Below are 20,145 nucleotides of genomic sequence, written 5' to 3'. Positions count from 1 at the left end.
CCTTTCATTGTTTTGTAGATACAATGGTTTGGCTTACATAACTTAAAGTAGAAGTTTTTCTAGTTTAATTTAAGGCTTTGTATTCATGCTAACGTCAAACCAACATGCAAAAACAGTTAATGATGCAATGGCTGCTAGGGGTGGGGATGGTAACAGTTCATTAAAGGCGACGTATTATGCTTTTCCTTATTTTCTGTGATACATATAATGTTACAATGTCAGATGTTCATATTAAATGTGGCCAAAGTGTCAAATAATGAGGTAAACGTATGTAAAAGTGTTTCTTGTGAGCAAAACCATCAGGCTTCAGACTGGCTTCTAACCGTTTCCAACAGTCTTTTCTACTTTGGCTACAAGATTACGTCAGTTCATGCCGGATTTCTTTATGGTCATCTGCTCCAGGCAAAGCAACCCAAAAGCAGTTGTCTATATTTGCCAAAACTGTGACAGTGATTGAACCCTTAGGCCTATGTGACACATGCACATTCAGGAATACAGTCCTTACCAACACACACAGCTATTGTTTTTGTGCTAAATTTCAAGTTATAGCATGTATAAGAAAAAATAGTTTTTGTCACAAACAGTTTGATCTTTATTCTTCAATAGAGTTTTTGCATAAATTGGATAGCGTGGATCTTATTTCAACAAATGACCTCTCATTATCTATCCCCAGTAGTGGAGTAGGTTGTACCAACGGAACTCTTTGCATTTGACATAAACTCACATAATGTGTGATTGTGTAGTAGACGTCCAAGTGAGTTTTATTTGTAGTAGACAAAAATGGGTACCGTGTATCAGAGTTTGAACAAAAGGTGTTACTATCATCCCCGGTCTCCCCTAACCAATATATGAATAAATGCATGAGACTAGCATTCAAAATAAATGTATTTCCAAAGCAAACATTCACCCTTTTCTTGTTGTAGGTGCAAAAACAGCCTGTCTGTCTTCCCTGATGGCCTGAGCTCCCCACTAGAGGGAAATGTAGAGTACATACAGTCTATGGCTGTCAGAGGTGGATTGATTTATGAGCTCTTTAAAGGTCTGGATTTGGGATTTTCTAAAAAGGTTTGAACTTGCATCTCTTCTTATTTTCTCTTCATGATTATTAATCTTAAATGAGTTATTGTTATAATGATCAATAAGGGTTTGAATAGCTGTAAACTAGAATTAATGTACTTTACACAGTTATCATTATCTCCACTCATATTGTGGTGCAAAGTAGAAGGGGCCACCCTCCTGTGAAAGCAGCTACATTAAGAAATGAACATAGTTTTGTTTTGCTGTTTGACCTCTGGACCCACATGCTGTCTTAAGGTGTCTTGTCAGTCCACAAAGCTGGCTTACCTCCCATGGCGTGACTGTTAGGCTTTTGTAACTGAGATGCTCTCTGGTACCTGTATGAACTATGAAGTTTGCACGCCACCTGTCAGTATCATATCAAGGGGATGATTACTTATGGCAGTGACACAAGAATCCTCTTAAATGTACATGATGATATAATAACTATCTGACACACAGTGATCTGCCATCACTGCAGAGAAATATTTTAAGAAAAAGATTTCTTGAGAGCTGAAAGTAAGGGAAAGTGAAATTCTGAATTTCAGTTCTAAGAAGCAGAAGGGAGGCAGTGATGGCTTTCCCTGCATGGGATCTCCCAAGTATATTCTCACATGACACACCACAACATCTGCTAGCCATCCCAACTGAGGCCAAACAGTCAGAGGTCAAAGGTTAACACCCTTGACTATGCTTGCATACTTTAAACAGCCATTAAATCCTATGCACACCTTTGTAAACTGCAGCCTACAAGGGGGTATATGATATATTTTCTTGTTCATGTACTCTAGTTACAGTACATGCACATTCTTCTTGCTCATAAGGATGCACATTGATGAATGAATATCAGCAGTCTGAAAACAGAAACCAGTTCCAAATCAGTACCACAGGTCTCTTGTAAGCTTGTTAGCAGTTGATTAAAAGGTGATGTTTTGTCAGTCCTGCTCTCCTTAACCCCTCTTTAGCTGGCTCTCAGTAGTGGACGTAGGGTACACAGAGGCATGTTGTCGAATCAACAAGGCCGTAAGTCAACATCTATTCAATAATCCTTGTACCGCAGCTAAATTAATTAATGAAATTAAGCATAAAATGATTATTTTCTTTCCCGTAAAATTGCACAAAAGAGGCATGATTTGAAAATAAACTTTACTGACATTTTTCACATCTTACACATGATACTATTGCACATATAATTATGTATTTAATGCTATACATTCATGATAGAGTCAAATTTCTTTACAAGGGTTGCATTTGCTGAGAATCAATGTTCTTATGTTAACAAACACTTGCATCAGAAAATACAATCTCACATTGTCACAAGCTCAGTTTTGAGAAAATCTTAACATTTCAGCTTTATCATAATTGATGTGCTGTTTCACACTCAAACAATGCCATTTCTCCTATGCATACACGGCGAATTTAACTCAGTATGCTGCACAGCGTTTCCACATGACACCTTCCTGTCCTGTAACGCCACACGCACTCGGCACACCCTGACTTATGAGCAGGACGTCAGTATTTTTACTTTATGTAAGCAGGGGACTTAAAAAGGAAAGCCCAGGGGCTCGAGGTGGATTATAACTAAATCCAATTCAGTCAAATCTTCTTACATCTCTCACCCATTTGCCAGGGACATATGTTTGAAATTTTGAAAGCGCTACTTGTAATTTAAAAAAAGCAACTAGTAATTTTGTTTAATAAGCTCTTTCTCTACAAAATAAGAGCATTTTATTGTATAAATATTTAGATACAACAGTTCAAACTGCTTCATATTTGCAGCCTAATATGTCTATTCATATCATGTCCAAAGCAAAAGAAAGTGAGCTAAATATCCTTATGTTACATCCAGTATAATGATTTAAAGTTTGATTCTTTTAGCATATACAAGAATAATGAATGTTTTCATTGTATTACATACAAACTGTGTGTGTCAATTAAAGCAGCTTTCTGTATCAGAGGATATTTATATATATAATATAATAAATAAATACATAAAATGCATTATATATACATAAAAAAAACACATTAGAATTCCCTCATCTGTGAACACATGCCCATGCACATAAACACACTGTACAAATACACATCCAGAAAAAAAACATTCATAAATGCCTCCATGGTCCTGGAGGTCTAGCAGATAATGCATGTCTTTGACTTCCCAGCCTCTTGATCTGTAAAAGGAACAAATGAGAAAGGCGGTGAGGAGACAGGTGAAGAAACAGAATGAGCAAGAGGGATGTGGTAACAGTGGTGTCAGTGCTCACCTTGATTGCCTCCGCCTTCCAGCTTCTTCTTCTCGTCTTCGATGGCCTTCATCTTGGCCTCGTGGACGTCTGCGAGAGCTCGCCACTCGCCCCTGTTGATAGTCAACCCACTGAACATGGGAGTGATCTCTGTATGGAAGCGAGAAAACTCCTGCAAACACGCAGCAAAGAGGGAGAAAAAGGAGTTGCACGAGAAAATTCATCGGAAATATATCTATAACAATTTTTATTTGTATCTCTGTACCTTGTACACAAAGGAGCAGACAAAGTCGATGAAACCACACTGCATCTTAGGCAGCTCTGCAGCATGATTTCTGTCCATCATTGGCTAAAGAAGAAGAAGAAGAAGAAGAAGAAGAGGGAGATGATGATTATTGTTATGACTTTATGGCAACATAAACAAAGCAGGCAACATAGTTTAAAGCTCTTACAATAGGCTGCTGGTCAAGGACTGTCCTTTCCAGGTCTCCCTGCTCCCAAAATTCTGCTGACACCATTAGAGCGACCTGAGACCAGAAGAACCAGTAGGACAATGAGAACAAAATGGGTGAATGATGTTTTGTAATCACTTTACTACTCTGAAGAAGGGAACACACCTTGCTCTGAACCTCCCATGGCTTTGTAATGGCTGACAGGTCACAAGCCGTCATCATCATCGCCCTGCGGAAAACCCCATCGAAGATTTTTTTTTTTAATCAACACAAGACACGACAGAAGTGTCTATTTCACATAGATAAACTCTGCATTTACATGATAATTTCCTTCCTGGTTGGATTGGTGGAGATGTAGTTGATTCGCTCTTTCTCCTCTGGCATCGTCTCCACAGATTCCACAATTTTTTGGAACATCGTTCTCTTCCTGAAAGACGAGGAAGCTGTCAGATCTTGTCAGAAGTCCTTGAAAATTAGGCATTGAAAGTGTTACTGTATACTTCGATAGAACGAAACCCCTGACATTCCTTACTTGAAATACAAGGCGAGATCAGTAGCAATTATGCAAACTTCAAACAGATGCTGCACCGTCTCGAACTGACGCTTCTGAAGGTTTACGAAGATGTTCAGGTTCTGTGATCGACAGCAGAAGAAGAGGTTAGGCGGCAGCCGTGAGTCCCTGAATCTAGCTGGTTACAGTACAGCATGTAAGACAGATTTTTGTTGTGACATTTAAACATATAAGGACCCACCTCATCCTCCATCAGTGACTTGCTGTACTCAAGATGATGCCGCTCCATAATGGAGGAGGTGTGCAGCTTTGCCAGAGGGGATAAACTCCTGCAAGAGTCCGGCAGAACCAGAAGTCAAACGATTAGATAGATATCATCTTTCTCACCGATGAATTTGTCATTGACGTCAGCCTGAAAATGACCCACAAAAATCGTACTTTGTCTGGTAGAGATTGTTGGTTCCTCTGTGGTCGATATCGTGGCAGAATCCGGCAGCAACCATGGCAAAAGCCTCAAGATCGGAGTAATACTTCTTCAGTTTACCCGTCTGTTGAGGAGCAAAGAGAAGACAACCTTGTGTTATAACAAACAGTAGGGTAATTGATAAAAAAAAAACATATTTGTGTCAGAAATCAGACTCACTAGCAGCAGGCTGAACATGGTTTGTCCCACATTGAAGCCGTGCCTCCAGTTGTGGTAGGTGATGTCACGGTATCCCTTGCGAACGGTGAACATCCATCGTGTCAGGATCTGCAAAAACAAAACAAAGCTGCAATGAATCTTTACATTTGTGTCGTCGGTTCAAATAGCAGTTCCCTTTAAAAACTTGGACTCAGATCACATACATGTCTTTTAAGGTTATAGAGCAACTCAGATCAGCACTCATAATGCATAAATGTTGATGTGTTGAGTGTTTCAGAAGTAGTGTGCTGCCCCGACAGGCAGACAGGGGGGAGTGCGTGAATACAGACAGTTTTTTTTCTGACTACTGTACCTCAGCTGGGACCTTGAACTTCTCCACCACCCCCAGCTCAAAGAAGCAGCGGATGCCACACTTGATGAGCTCCAACTCTGACAAGGGGAAGTCACTGAAGCGGAACTCATGTAGCTCCACCGTCTTGGCGTCAGGGATGTTGGCTCTCTGCGTGTTGGAAAACAGTATACTCAGTACGCCTTAACAAACAAACTGAGCTTACGAGGAGCATTAAACTCTACTACACATCACAGTGCTCACCAAAAGCTTGTACATCTCCTTCTGGTCACAGTCCTCTGGTGCAGAGCCAAACTTCTCTTGAGTGTTCTGTGGGGGAAAAGATAGTTTAAAGAGAGCTTGTTCTACTAATCTGTTCTCAGTCTGGTTGAAGTAACATCAGTCAAGTGGAGTAGCAGCTTACCAGAATGCTCTGCACATCATTTAGCGTGGCTGTTGTCTGGTACATGAGCATTTCCTGGGTAATATCTTTCCTCCACTCTGTCCTGTTCAGTTTGTCATATGTGTCGCTATTCAGGGTGGACCAGCCGAGGAACTGGGTTAGAGCCTATAGTGACATGGACAAAACAAGCAATTTAACTTTGTAAGTCCAACTATTACCCGCTTTTTCCATAAAAGCTATCTCTTATGTTGGGAGTATATTATATCAGCATTAGAAAAATATAATGTTGGAGGGCTCAAACAGTAAAACAAGATGCGCTACTGAAGAGAGGTAGTTTTTTTCCGTACTTCTGTAATTTGTTCATCATTCTCGTCAAATGGTTTGCCGTCTTTTCTGTTGTAGAAAGTGGCCACGCCAACAATTTCTTCCTTTTTGTTGACGATGGGGAGGGAGACGACGTTCTTAATCTTCCATCCAGTCTCATCCACCGCTTCTTTCTGTCAAATGCAGAACATCCAGATGATTTTAGTGATCAGTTGTGTTGTAAAAAACTGAGCAAATCTGATTGAATGCCAGTTGTCAGTGAAGGTTGTCTCACCTGAAATGCAAAGTAATCGTCCGCTGCAGCATTCATCATGTTGCAGATCTAGGAGAAAGTAAAAAAGTCATCACACATGTGTGTTTGGAGATCAGCAGATCAATGACACTAATTATTTAACTATTGCAGGATTTGCATTAAAAAAATGGAGCAAAAGTGGAACTTACAAATCCATTCTCAGCCACATATGATGGGAGTCCACTGACCAAAGCCCAGTGGTCTGCAGGAGGGCCGCTGTGGGTTCAGAGAGGATGAGTAACTGAACGTCTACCAGTTAACCTCTAAAAATATGCAAATAAAGCGGTATAACACTGTTGCTTGTGCATCATGATACTTACGGGATAACTTTAATCTCCTCTTTGTCTTCCAGCAAGTAGTCAATAATCTTGTAGAAGTTGATTTCCTGAATGTTTTAAACATAAAGAGTGTTTTTTGTAAAAAAATCTTCACATATTGGGGGATAAGAATAATGTGACCTAGCATTGGACTTACTCTGCCATCTGGTGTCTTGGGGCCTTTGTATGGCTCCTGCTCTCCTAGTTTGATTGGCCACTCATCGAAGAATTCCTGGTGCAGAAAAGACCAAAATCATGTAGCTATATACTGCAATATTAATCAATTTCAAGTTTTTTTCAGACTTTCCTGTACATACCTTTTCTTTGGTCATGTCCAGGAGTCCTACAGAGTATCTCTCACACTTGATAAATGTCCTCACTGTGTACAAGGCTTTGTGAAACTGCCTCTCGATATCAGTCAACTCTTCAAAAACTTTGCTGGCTGACCACAGCAGCACCTATATGGCAAAGAAGATGTCAAATATTTTCCATCTTTTCCTTGCAAAAAACAGACCTGACAAGTGGATTTGTGTATTTTTCTACCTGGCTTCTCCTGGACTCTACATCCCACATGCAAGTTGTGTGGGCTTGGAGAGCGACCACGGTAGCAAAGTTCACATATTTAGTGAAGAGCTGTAATGAAAGAGCAAAGAATCACATTGACAGTATTCTTCAATGACAACAGATTACACAGATCACTTTCTCCAACAGATCTTCACTTGGATGACCTCTGGAGTCAGGCCATGAAACAAGACAAGAAAGAAAATGTCTGAGCTTCCCTTCCCTAAATGGATTATAAGTTGAGCTGTCATAATGGTGACCCTCTAAAGTTCCAGGTCAGAGACAGGAAGGCTGGTGGGCTAAAATTGGCCAATTGATGCGACCCTACTGGATTTGTCTGCCTACTACTTTCAGTTTCTCAGCCCAACTAAGTACAGTCAGTACAATTACCCTCTTATTAAACATCCTGTCCACTTACGTCCTGATCGCTCTTCGAAAATTCATCAGCGCCTTGTTTGTTGATTGCCATGATGACACCGATGGGTTCCTTTTCACACATAATAGGAGCGGTAATCATGCATTTGGTGGTGTATTTGGTCTGTTTGTCCACAAAGTCACTGAAATGAGAGTTCTGGAAATAAGAGGAGGACAGTTAAAGATTGTGTGTACACAAGATGAATGTAAAAGAACATGCCCATTATAAATCAACACTCATGCATGCTATTAAACTACTAAATCAGCATGGACATGTGAGACACACTGAAACAGAAGTGATCCTTAAAGCTGATTGCAATTAATGTTATTTGTTCTCCATACAGTACAGATCCAGTGTAGTACATCATCTATACATTTTGCACCCTCTGGGTTGAACTGCACTGTCTCCAGAGATAACATACATTTCATCATTTTGAAGACCTTAGCTCACCTTCTTAACATCAGCAACGTTCTGAGGCTTCTTGGAGTGTGCCGTAAATCCCACAATTCCCATGTCGGTGGGAAAAACAATCTCCAAATTGGGGTTCACTAAATTTCTGTCAAATGGAGAATTGTGTGACACATCGAAGAGGACCGTGGTCAGCTCGGGAGTTCCGTTACGAGCCCTGTAGCCAAAGTAGCTGCAGCGGTCGGCCTGGATCAGCAGAGCAATCCTCTGGAGAACTTTATGCAGGGCCTTTTCCATCGGGTTGTTTCCCTGCATTTCCTTTAGGAGCTCGAATATGAACTCGGCCTCCACGATGGTGGTGACATCCTTGTAAGAGGTTGGCTCTTTGACCTGGACCTGGTTGTTGAAGGCAGCAGCGATCACATCTGCCTTGACTTTCTTTTCAAAGTACTCCTTGGCAAACTGTGGGTTGTTGTCGAGGAACTTCTCTACAGTGTCTTTGTCTCCCATGTTGTCCAAGTTTGGATGAGGGATCCCTTCTGTAGCTGCACAAAGAAGCTCCTCTCAGATGGGTACAGCAGAGCAGTAAAGGTGGCCTCCAGGAGATGTGGCAGTGCAGACCCTACTGAGACATGTCCGAAACTCCTCTGTGGACACAGCTCCCACCTTCTCCTCAGTAACAGAAGGTATGTGGCTTACAGGTCAAGGGGGATCCGAGGGGGAACTAATGACTGTGACGCATAAGTCATAAAGCCCCTGAGCTTTCTTAACTTGTAAATCCAGCCACTGGTCATTTTAGTGTGGCCAATCCCATCACAGGTGATGTTAGCTGAGTTATGGCACCTGTAGTATGACCTGCACTGTAGAAGAGGGCAGGGAGTCAAGACTGCAATTGTTCCTGAGGGTTCGCTGAATCTGAATCTGATAACATACTGAGGTCACTGGCTCATCTCAATGTGTTGTGTTTTGGCAAAATAACATAAAAAATATGGTTGATTTTATTTCAAAAACTGGCAAATATTGTGGTGGAAAGACGCACTTTATGATTTCAGGAGGATATGGATAATACCATAATAATAATACCAGGCAAAGAGGGTCAGAGGAGCCATTGATCACTTGATAAAAGCTGTTTAAGTGGCTTATGGTGTCTGAGAAGCTTTGTATGAAAATGATTTCAGGACAGAGTCCACAATCGATTCAGACCCTATACATAGAGCAAGAGGAGCACTTGGAAAAAACGGTTTAGCATCAGTTCTGTTTGTTTTTACATGATGCTGCCACAAAAAGATAACTAGGAAGCAGCCACAGAGGTAATGTGATATAGCTGCACTGATCCATTCAGAACAAGTACTGACAGCTAATATCAGAATCCATCTACAGGCACAATGAGTGTTTATCTCATGAGCCGGGCTTTCCTAGGCCACCTCTGTGAGACAGCAGCTACGTTTAACCATTGACAGGATTAAGTGGGATTTTAATCTGCTGATTTGAGTTTAATTACTCTTGTTGGCAGACAAACCGCCATTTATAATCTGGTTACGAGACACATACTTCCACACCAGATGGCGAAAAGGCAATGACTAAAAAAATAGTCTTTTAAATAATGTGCTCCAAATTGTTTTTCACAATAACACTTTGAACTAATTGACTACAAGCAGCCGAAATGGGTTTCCCTCAGGAGGGTGGCTGGCGTCTCCCTTAGAGAGGGTGAGAAGCTCAGTCATCCGTGAGGGACTCGGAGTAGAGCCGCTACTCCTTTGCGTTGAAAGGAGTCAGCTGAGGTGGTTCGGGCATATAGTAAGGATGCCCCCCCAAAACACTGTTCAATATTGCAACTTTTATGGTACAGATAATTGAATATTATTTCAGTTTATAATAATCTGTGCTGTGTTAGAGTGCACACCACATTTATTATTTGGCATTTCGAGGTAAGATACATTTCGTAGACTGAAAAGAAATGACTGGAAATCATAAAATGGCAAATGATTTATTATAAAATGAATTATCTTTACAGTGTTTGCTCTTTCAGATGTGTTTCAGTCTTATATTCGTATGAAAAAATAACAAAAACGCACTTATGAGCAAGCACTGTATCCTACATGAGAGGTATATCAAATGTCACCAGAGGTGTGGACAAGGCACTTTATGTAAGTTTGAATCCTCTATTTGACGAAACAGTCATGATCATCATCATGGATGTATACCTTGCGTTCGACTACTGCCACAAGGTCCTTTTCTCAGTGGTGCTACAACAGAGCCACAGCAGAACCTGCGCCAGCCGCTCTTGAACTGGCAGACCGAGTAGAGGATGGGATTGAGGGCCGAGTTGGCCATTGTGAACGTCATCACCCAGAAGAACATGGTAGAGGAGACATCTAGGTGACCCAGGAAGTTCCTGGCCAGGATGAGGAAGGTGATGATGAAAATGGGGCTCCACATGATTAAGAAAGAGAGCACGATGACCAGTAGGGTTCGGAAGAGCTTCATATCCTGGCGGGAGACGTGATACTCAAGAGGGTCTCCAGCTGGGGACTGGCTATCTCTGAATTGGAGCCTTAGCCTAGATCTTTTAGCAATCTGTAACACAAACAAAATAATATTACATAATACTGTCATTCTGTACTTTTTGACATTATATAATGTGAACACAGGAAATACAATGAAACCATCTATGATTGATCTACGTATGGATTTAAACATAGAACATGATGTCCTTTATGTTTATCTCCAATCTCAAACCTCCATTTAGTCTTCCCAGAGCCAAAAATCAATTTGTGGCTTCTCAGAGTCATTTTCTATTGTCTCTATCACCTTAATGTCCACATTGGGAGAACTGGTTGCCCAATGTAATATTGACAGTTGATAGCAAAGCTCTGAACCCAAAAACCCACAGGCACCATTTTCAGCTTCAGTAATTAATAAAGCACACGCATCTCTGTCCCCACAATGACAGAGAAATGACTAATATTCACAGACAGCACAGAGTCAATATATCTGCAAATGAATGGGTTGGGTTGGCATAAATTGTTGAATGGATAATACAGGTTGGTTTATTTGAATTTTATAATTCAAGAGAAAATGCTCATTAAATGAACCGTCATTATAAATACACAAATATACATTTTGTACAAAATCAAAGCGGCCAAAAAAGATGAGAGATTAGCCTACTGCTGACGTTTGCTATTTCCCCACAATATTTTAGGAAATTATTTAGCCTTTTTAGAAATAAAGCAATGTTTTTGAGACCCATTTTTAAAGATTTGGGTCTTCAGTAGGAATGAACGGACTTCAGGCTGAGTGCCACAAGGTGGTTAAGTCAAGAAGTATAGATAGACTTGGATTTGTAAATGCAGCCAAGGTACTTTTATTTACTATAAATACTTTATTTATTTATTTATCTGAAATCTTTATTATTTAAAATTGAATCGTGTTTTAGTGTGCTCTTTCCCTCAACTTTTGATATTTATGATATATGCTGAGATACAATGTGCCAATGAACCTGTCAGCATAGCCTCTATTGTAAAAACGAATCATTCATTTTGATTTTAGATTACTTTTTAGCTAATTAGCTAATTAGCCTTGAACTAGCTGCAGCGGGCTCATTTTTATTTATCATTGTTGTAGGTCTATTGTACGACGGTACGATGGAGTATTAGGGCCACATTGAGGAAAAAAAATTAATCTGAGATTTCGAGAATAAAGTCATAATATTATGAGAAAAGAAAGTTGTAATATTACGAGAATAATGTCATAAGTTTACGAGAAAAAAGTCGTAGTATTATGAGAATAAAGTCATAATATTATAAAGTAGTAATTTTACGTGCTATTTTCTTTTTCTCTCGTAAAGTCATGACTTTATTCTCGTAATATTACGACTTTTTTCTTGTAAAGTTATGACTTTATTCTAGTAATATTACGACTTTTTTTCTCATCATATTACGACTTTATTCTGGAAAGCTCCGATTTTTTTCCCTCAATGTGGCCCTAATACTCCATCGTACATTTGCACTTTGGCCCTCACTGCATTAGACTTATATACTATATACTTAGACAATAAGCTGTGTTAACTTCATCACAATGCTCTTTTGATAGTAAAGCTTGCTGACCCCTAGTCTAAGAATAGTTACTATATGCTGATTCTGTACCTCTATATTGCTTTACTGTAATTACATGCTACTTCCTATGGGATATATGTTCACACTGTAGTTGAAGATAGATTTTGGAGAGGAGCCATCGTAAAGTGTGACACCCGGTGTGTTTTACAACTCCAACAGAATAAAACCCCACAGATCTTTAAAGTTGGTGTGTGCTTCACTCAATCACAACACAACACAGAGCTGAGCAGAACTGAGTCTGCTACATCAAAGCTGCAGTTGGCAACTTTGAGCAAATATTATAAAAAGTATTTTTTTATAAAACGGCCACTATATGACAGTAGTGCATGAGACAGATAATCTGTGAAAAAGAAAATCACATTTCCTCTGTGTCCTCCTGTGCTCCTAATGGCATTTGCAAGTTTTCACTGCATCCATCTGTCTCACACACTACTGTCAGGATATAGTGACAGTTTTATAAAGATAACTTTTTTTATTATATTTGCTCAAAATTACCAAATGCAGCTTTAAGAGTAAGAAAAATGCCATCCTTCAGGCCTTTAAACACTAGCATGACACCAGACACCAGATCCCCTGATCCTAAAAAACTCAACCGTCTTTTAAACGGTCCCTTCCTTCACTTCCTGACATCTTTCTTTGTCAGTCAAAGAACACAATAAACCCACCTGTAATATTTTGCTGTAACTGGCGATAATTATGAATCCTGGTAGAAGGAAGCACAGGGCAGTGAAGGATACGTCCCACACAATCTCTGCAGTTTTGTCAGGCCACTTGAGAGTACAAATGTGTAAACGTTCCTGTGGAAACGACACAAAAATAAACAGAAAAAAATACATTAATGGCTCGGACACTGAGCTTTCCTTTCATCCATCAATCAATCAATCCATCCATACCTGCTCAGGTAAATCCACTTCCATCACAGTGAAGAACACACTGAGAGGTATGGAGGCGAGTGCAGAAAAGGCCCAGATGAAGAAGAGGGCGGCAGTCACCATCCTGGGATTTAAAGTGGGCACAGCCTGCAGCCGAAGAATGGCCTGGACCCTCTCCACACTGATGGAGGCCAGCGTAGTGATGGTGACACACCCGCTCACGCAGATGACATACAGCACAATGTGGCAGGCCGTATACCCCAGCGTCCAGGTCACAGTCCATCGCACTGCCACAATCAGCGGGATCATGCTGACAAACAGCAGGTCGGCCACAAACAAATTGAGGGTCAGCACGGTCTTGTTGGCTAGCAGCCTGCGTTCCCAGGTTACCAGGGCTGCAGCTCCCACGTTTGCTGCCACGGAGATCAGGAAGACAGCGGTGATTGCCAGGGTCTCAACAATGGTGGTGGCAACATGATCTGAGTGGTGCGCCTCAGAGAAGAAGGAAAAATAAGTGAAGTTATGTAAGTGGAGAAAGTGAGTGTGAGGGTTAATATCCATTTAAGCTGAAAAGGGGATCTAGATCCTGTATGCTTACTGATTTCCCACCTGGAGACTGCCAGAGAATGAATGAATGAGGAAAAGGAGCTGATAAAGTGATACCAGAGAAGGGGAGGGGTGGAGGAGGAGGGTGGATAGCCTCTATGATGCTGTTTGCTCTACCTGCTACCAGACAGGGAGTCAAACATTGCAAGATGTTCTTTGTGCCGTGTAGTCAAACATAATTTTATTATGTGCTACTCCAATGTAACATTTGCTTTGCAAACTCTTTTTTTTTGTACCCAATCGTTTGCACTCTGTCAACAATATCAAACACAGCTAGACTTGCACATTGCGGATCACCTCTTTGACAACACACTACAGTTTGTGGTCGACTGGGATTGACACGACTTCCCAGAGTGTTAATCCAATTTCTATTCTTCAATCAATGGAGCTGCTGAACAGTAATACTGTGTAAATACCTGTTGAGATCTTATTAATTAGACACCCCCTTAATTTATCGCTGTGAATTAGATTATCAGGTTTACGTCTAGAGTAGTTTGATCAGTGGCTCTCCTGAAAACAGGCTTTTCATCTTGTTCAACCTCTACAGCGATAGGTTTAAAAATGTTTAGGAAGAGAAGAGAGTTACCTCAGAAATATATATTTTACAAACTTGCTCACACACATCTTCCTCCTTTCTCTGAGTATTTTTGTCATGTCTGGTGTTGATAATCTTCAAGGCTGCAAGGGAAACACCCTCTTGGCTATACATCTGCCTCTCAGACAGGCTAAACTCATATTCTAACTTTCAGCATGAAACATTCCTGAAAGGCGCAGCAAGTTAGGAGGTGTCTGAACCATATGAGCATCTTTTTCTAAAGCTGTCAGCCTACAGTATGTTAACCCTTGGTGTCACATTCCCTTTCAAAGCCCGCAGCCGCTGCACCGACCTCTCGACTCCCCATATTGTTGGCTGGCAATACTAATCCCCGTCCTTAAATAGCACAGGAAAGGGATTAACCAACACAAGCTGTTTTGAGCTATTCATCTGGTTTGAAAAGTGTGAGACGTGGGAGGGGTCAAGGACCTACAGCAGCAAGATTTCATGACTATTCGTTATTATTTTTAAATACTTACAAACTAGACAATGAATCTACAACCATGCTGATGTTTAGCAGGATGCATTTACCAGGTTCACCATCACAGATTAGCCTGTTAGCATGCTAACATTTGCTAATCAGCACTCAACACTAGTGCAGAGTAGCATTGAGCAAATTGAAATTTTGACCTGGTGGTGGCGTTAGATGAAAATGTCAGGGAACCACCAAAACCAGTAGAATTTATCCTTGAGCAAACTTGAATATCTGTAGCAAATTTCAAGGAAATCCATCCAATAGTTGTCAAAATCAGAAATGTGAGCCGTTAGAGGAAAAGACAGGAAATCACCAAAGTCAGAGAGATTCATCCTCTGGGGATCATGAATGTTTGTACAAAATGTATGTCAAAACATCTCGTAGATGTTGAGATATTTCCCACTTTGACGTGCTGGTGCTGCTAGAGGAAAAGTTTGAGTATCACTAAAGTCGTAAGAATCTATCCTCTAGGGAACTTGAATGTCAGCAGAGCCGCTAACGTGGCTACAAATCTTCTCATAGAGTAAAGAAACATTTTAAAGCTAACCAACGCTTTGAGGGATCATTCAAAAGACTCAGGAGCACAACCTCAGCAACTCAACACATAGTTTATTAAGAACTCTTGTACTGTACTTCTGGTTACACAGTATAGGTGAAAAAACAATCCGTGTTACAGAAGATACAGAATTGAAGAAGTTCTCAGCTCAGACTAGACAGATTTCTAGGTGGCTGATCAGTTCCCGGTAGTCCCTGGCTGGATACTCGGCCTGGCACTCGGGACACTCCAGGAAGCTTTCATCCAGCAAGCTGCTCGGAGGGGAGCATGTAAGGCCATCTCTGGGGGACAGGGAGGCTGGGTGCGCCGCTTCACATGAGGTGCGATCCTGCTGGTGTCTCTAATATAAATGGTGTCATCGGTCAGTTGTGACAAACAAGACTCTGGGTGATTAAATCAGCCTTTTCAAGTAGTTCTATTATTGTTGACAGATGAAACTTAAAGCTGTACTAATAAATGTTTTTGATATTAATAATGGATCAAATTACTATGTGTAATGTCAAAGGAGTCATTCATAGTGGCACAGCCACTGACAATTATCACCCAACTCTGCAATTTCTCTGAGCTCTACGGAGCCTTTTGGATTATTGTTTTTGGTTTCTGGTCCGCAACGTACTCTTATCGTATATTCTAAAGTTGTTAAAAATCAATTAATGCAGCTTTAAGGTTCATCACTGATGAATTTGGGATATACAAATTACTAATCAAGTCCTTTGCACTATTCATGCCCACCTTTGACTGTTTTGTCCCATGGTCTTTAGGTTTTTGCAGCCTCTTCAGAACTTTGACCATTTGTTCCTTTAAATACGAACAATTCTGCTTCTCATCCTCAAGGTCTTGTGCAGAAATCATGATCTAAAATTTAAAACAGTTTGCATCACAATATAATCTAGTATAGCTGTGGGAATAATATTTTTCAAATACAAAGAAGTATGTCCTTTGCTTATCTAAGGACAGATATTTTCCCTTTAGAAGGAAAGCAAAGAGGTCAGAAAGTATGACACACCCAGGGCCAGACTGATGGACACGAGTTGATGATCCTAATTAATGTCATTTTTGAGAGTGGATGGATTAACAACATCCCTCAATGTCTAGTCAATACTAAGGATTTATTCAAGCAAGGGGACCAAAACTGAGATGACTGATACTTTCATACCTGTCGCTCCAGGTCTGCAATCTTTTTCTGGTCTGCATGGTGGCGATTTAACAAACACTTCTTAAAGAGAATCGACTGAGAAGAGAGATTTCATTTTAATTTGGAGGCTTTTTTCCTTCGTATGATGAAGGTACGATTTTTCAATTTCTTACTGTATAGTTCAATGAAGACGTACCTGCAGCTCAAAGTTAGCCGACCTGCGCCTCTCCTCATCCAGTATGCTCTGGAGGTTTTCAGTCTCGGCAGTCAGCCATTGCTCTTCATCCTCAGAGCAATGTTGATCTTCCAGTGTGTTTTCTCTGCTCATATTTTCAGTCCGCAGCTGCTGCATGAGCTCTTCCACCTCACTCTCCCTTTCCTTGCACCTACACATCAAACGGTCTGTCATGTACGTATGTAGCTGACCACCAACTTTAAGCAGCACCATATTCTGTATTTTTTAGCAGCAGACATACCTGTTTTGGATTATTATCAGGTTCTGGTGGGTCGTGTCGACCTGCTCCCTCAGCGCCTCCAGCTCATCTCTGGCTTTCTGTAACAGTTTTTCATAGTGCTCCTGCATCTGGCTTATTCGCTCCCTCTCTGTAATGACAGAAGCAGAAAATGAAAAGTTACAAAAGAGGATGCAAATACACAATAAAAGATGTCAGATACAGCCTTACATGCACCATGTAGTAATAAAATATATGATTTTGCGAATGCATTGCAAGCTGCAGATTCTGTAATAGTGGGCTACTCGAGGGCAATCTTGAGATCTTAAAAACCTTGTTGTGACAGTCTGTTGCCCCTTGTTGCCCCAGTGGTGAGTGCCCACTGCCCACTGTCCCTTTGGCTCACCATCTGAATGGTCCTCATTGTGCTGCTGTGAGCAGGCCTGATTGGCTTTGTTCACCCGCTTCTCCAGCCACAACATTCTGGCCAGAGTTGCCCTCACATAGGCCTCTCTCTGCTGGTCATATTCCAGCCACTGCTCGTTCTTCTCCAAGGCCTCGGGGGGATTGAATGAAAGAATGAGAAGCACATAACAGAGAAAGACAGAAAGAGAGTTGTGCCAGGGGGGTGGCTCCAAAGCAGGAACACTCAGCAAGAGATGTATACTGTACAAAGGCACACATCCTCACTTAGAAGCAAACGCACACACACATAGTAGTGAGTTAAAAGTAACCAAAAAATACACAAAGGTGGTTTAGGCGTAACTGAAAAATACAAACAGAAGAGACCTTTTCCAGATGTGTGGCCACCCCACAGCACTTACATCACTGAGTTGAATTTTGAGCTCTCTTACGGTGTTGGTCGAGGCCCCTTCATCTGAAGCGGAGTCCTATTTCACAATAGAAAATACAGTACAACATTACACATTATGGGAATGAACAACTGACTTTACACAACTCTCCCTACTGCTTTAATAAAAGCTTTGTGACATGTCATAACAAGGCCCAAAACAGAGGAACAGTGGGATTTACAGCATCAAATTCTCAAGTGTTGTGACCTCTACAATATCCAGCAAGTCACTGTGATGGTATGCTCTGTATGAGGAAGTGTGTTTTTGTTTTTTTATGGAGAATAATACTCCTCCTCTAAATGGAAGACACTTAAAAACAACTGCTGCCATCTAGTGGTGTAAAACTGGTAAATGGCGTGAGGGGCTTCCCTCAGCAGCAACACAACCATAGGCCCTTTCACAGACGATTTTTTTTGATATCTCACAATAGGAAAAGTTCAAATTAATTATGGTTGAATTCCATTTATTTGCACTGGTTTTATGTGCATGCTGCCTCATTATCATGAAAAAATAATATTGTTGAGCATCTAACACTGTGATGTTTTAATGGAAGTGACAAATAATGTGAATTTGTAATAGGCAATGTTATTAGAAAAAGTACAAAGCACTACACTACACTCTCTCATATTAAAATCGAGCCATGCTATACCTTCTTCCGTGCAACTTTGTTCTCGAGATACTGACACCTAGTTGAGACGCTCACAACTTGGTTCTTGATTTCTTCAATCTCTCTGGAGTAACTGGATATGCTTCTCTTTCTCCTCATACTCACTACGTCCATCAGATTCCCTTCTTTCTTACTCAGCTGCTCTGATGGCAAAGCCTCCTCGTCTTTGGCCTTGAGCTGCTGACAACTCTCCAGCCTGACAGTTTCAAGAGAGAGGAATCTCTGCGAAAAAAAGACATCAAATCTGTTGTTTTATTAACGCTCAGCTACTGTAAATCAATACACTGCATTAAAAAAAAGCACAGCTCCCACTGGCAATATCATTTAACAGTACAGTGTGAGTAACCTGGTAGAAGATACAGGACCCCCAGGACTCACACCAGCAGACTGAGGAACAGTTTTTTCCCTCAGGCCATCAGTCTTTTAAATAGATAATTCATACGACACCTTCTCACACAAAAAGTACCTCAATCATATATCTTATACTGTATATACTGTATATGTTCTTAATATGTCTGTATATGTTCTTAATATGTCTGTATATGTTCTTAATATGCCTTGTGCAAAGTATTTCCTTTTATAATTGTAATATAACTTATTATTTTTAATGGAGCTTCCCAGCAAAAAGCATTTCACCCGATTGTACCTGTATAACCGGCGTGACAATAAACATCTTGAATCTTCAATCTTGAAAAAAAGCAACCTTGGCTAGTTGACTTTATGTTGGCCAAATATCAGAGAAACAGCACTGATTGTTTCACTGAGTTAGTTTGACAAAGTTTACCTTTACGAGCATATTATGCTGTGAGTGTTGACGAGACAGCTCAGCCAGGCTCTTCTTCAGATAGGCGTTGTCCTTCCTCAGACTGCTGACAACCACATCAAGCTCTGAGTTGGGCTTCTTCCTGATGAAACCCTTGTGTTTGGGGGATGCCATCTCAATCAGCTGTTAGTTAACACAACAAGGGACAGACTGACAGAAAAACAACACAGTGATGTTGTCAGAATACACAATTTGAAATATAAACATGCATTAGTCAATTGTTTAACTGAGCTGGACCAAAAGATTGTTTTCTAAGCAATTCAGAAGAGAAAGAGTTCAAATCAGTAGCTGCACAGTATATCTTATAGTATTGAGTGTTGACTCTATTGAGTTGAATTAAAACCTGGAGCAGCTGTACACAGCTCAACTTTAAGCTCACATTACACCCAGTTCTCAGAAATAACCTTACTGTATCTGAAGATGAAGATTGTATGATCATCTGTTGTTTTGGCAACAACAAATGACAGCTTTGTTAATTTAATTCAACATTAAGTTTAGCTAGTTAGGTAATGTTACTCTATGTTAGCATGTTAGCTGGGATAATGTTAAATGTTAGCTATCATAAAGTGCTGATAAAGTAGTAACTAGTAGCTAATTAAGCTACTACTACTGTAGTGAAATATGACTTTCCATGTCAGAATAAACGTTCAAATTAACCCTGATCTCTTTTAAATGAGTGTTTAAGTTATACTTAGTTAGCATTAGCATTACCTTGGAGATGGAGGGAAGCCAGCCAGCTCAACTCTCATTGGATAGACTGTGCTGCGTTCACTGCGCTACGGAAACTCCTCCATCTGACTAATTTGCAGCCAGAGCGCAGTTCCGTGCAAAAAAAATTGGAAATAACAATAATATTGTCTCTGGAGAAGCGTTTTTAGTGACTTAATGATATGTGTGTTTTATTTGTGTTTATATCTTATCAACGTACTTGCTTAATTGGAAACAATATGGAAAACTAGCATGTTTTACGTCTAGCTAAATTAGCTTGTAAGTAATTTCCGACAGCGCGGGAAGGACGCATTACTGAGGCAAGGCAAGGCAGGCA

General features: G+C 40.6%; 2 protein-coding genes across 3 annotated transcripts; both read right to left on the bottom strand.

The window, feature by feature from the left end:
• Window positions 1–3,171: 3,171 nt before the first annotated feature.
• LOC119495078 (cone cGMP-specific 3',5'-cyclic phosphodiesterase subunit alpha'-like) lies at window positions 3,172–19,778 on the bottom strand. 2 transcript variants are annotated; one of them, XM_037781278.1, is made up of 29 exons: window positions 19,510–19,778; window positions 19,062–19,250; window positions 18,260–18,499; window positions 17,584–17,649; window positions 17,166–17,316; window positions 16,784–16,910; window positions 16,504–16,693; window positions 16,329–16,403; window positions 7,549–7,701; window positions 7,113–7,202; window positions 6,887–7,027; window positions 6,727–6,801; window positions 6,573–6,637; window positions 6,402–6,468; window positions 6,235–6,282; window positions 5,984–6,133; window positions 5,658–5,801; window positions 5,498–5,563; window positions 5,258–5,404; window positions 4,906–5,013; window positions 4,701–4,810; window positions 4,504–4,591; window positions 4,284–4,384; window positions 4,071–4,178; window positions 3,917–3,980; window positions 3,752–3,826; window positions 3,565–3,648; window positions 3,321–3,471; window positions 3,172–3,227 (listed from the first exon to the last, which is right to left on the bottom strand). In XM_037781278.1, the coding sequence occupies exons 2-29, from the start codon at window positions 19,212–19,214 to the stop codon at window positions 3,187–3,189; spliced, it is 3,078 nt and encodes a 1,025-aa protein (XP_037637206.1). In that variant the 5' UTR covers window positions 19,215–19,250; window positions 19,510–19,778; the 3' UTR covers window positions 3,172–3,186. The 2 variants fall into 2 exon arrangements, with proteins under 2 accessions (XP_037637206.1, XP_037637207.1); XM_037781279.1 differs by lacking the exons at window positions 16,329–16,403; window positions 16,504–16,693; window positions 16,784–16,910; ... (3 more) ...; window positions 19,062–19,250; window positions 19,510–19,778 and adding an exon at window positions 7,996–8,463 and having other exon boundaries at window positions 3,187–3,221.
• LOC119495079 (free fatty acid receptor 4-like) lies at window positions 9,956–13,533 on the bottom strand. The gene is made up of 3 exons (XM_037781280.1): window positions 12,962–13,533; window positions 12,734–12,865; window positions 9,956–10,530 (listed from the first exon to the last, which is right to left on the bottom strand). The coding sequence occupies exons 1-3, from the start codon at window positions 13,499–13,501 to the stop codon at window positions 10,144–10,146; spliced, it is 1,059 nt and encodes a 352-aa protein (XP_037637208.1). The 5' UTR covers window positions 13,502–13,533; the 3' UTR covers window positions 9,956–10,143.
• Window positions 19,779–20,145: the final 367 nt, after the last annotated feature.

The sequence above is a fragment of the Sebastes umbrosus genome, chromosome 10, assembly GCF_015220745.1.
Source record: "Sebastes umbrosus isolate fSebUmb1 chromosome 10, fSebUmb1.pri, whole genome shotgun sequence".
Classification (NCBI taxonomy): domain Eukaryota; kingdom Metazoa; phylum Chordata; class Actinopteri; order Perciformes; family Sebastidae; genus Sebastes; species Sebastes umbrosus.
This window is presented reverse-complemented; position numbering and strand designations above follow the sequence as displayed.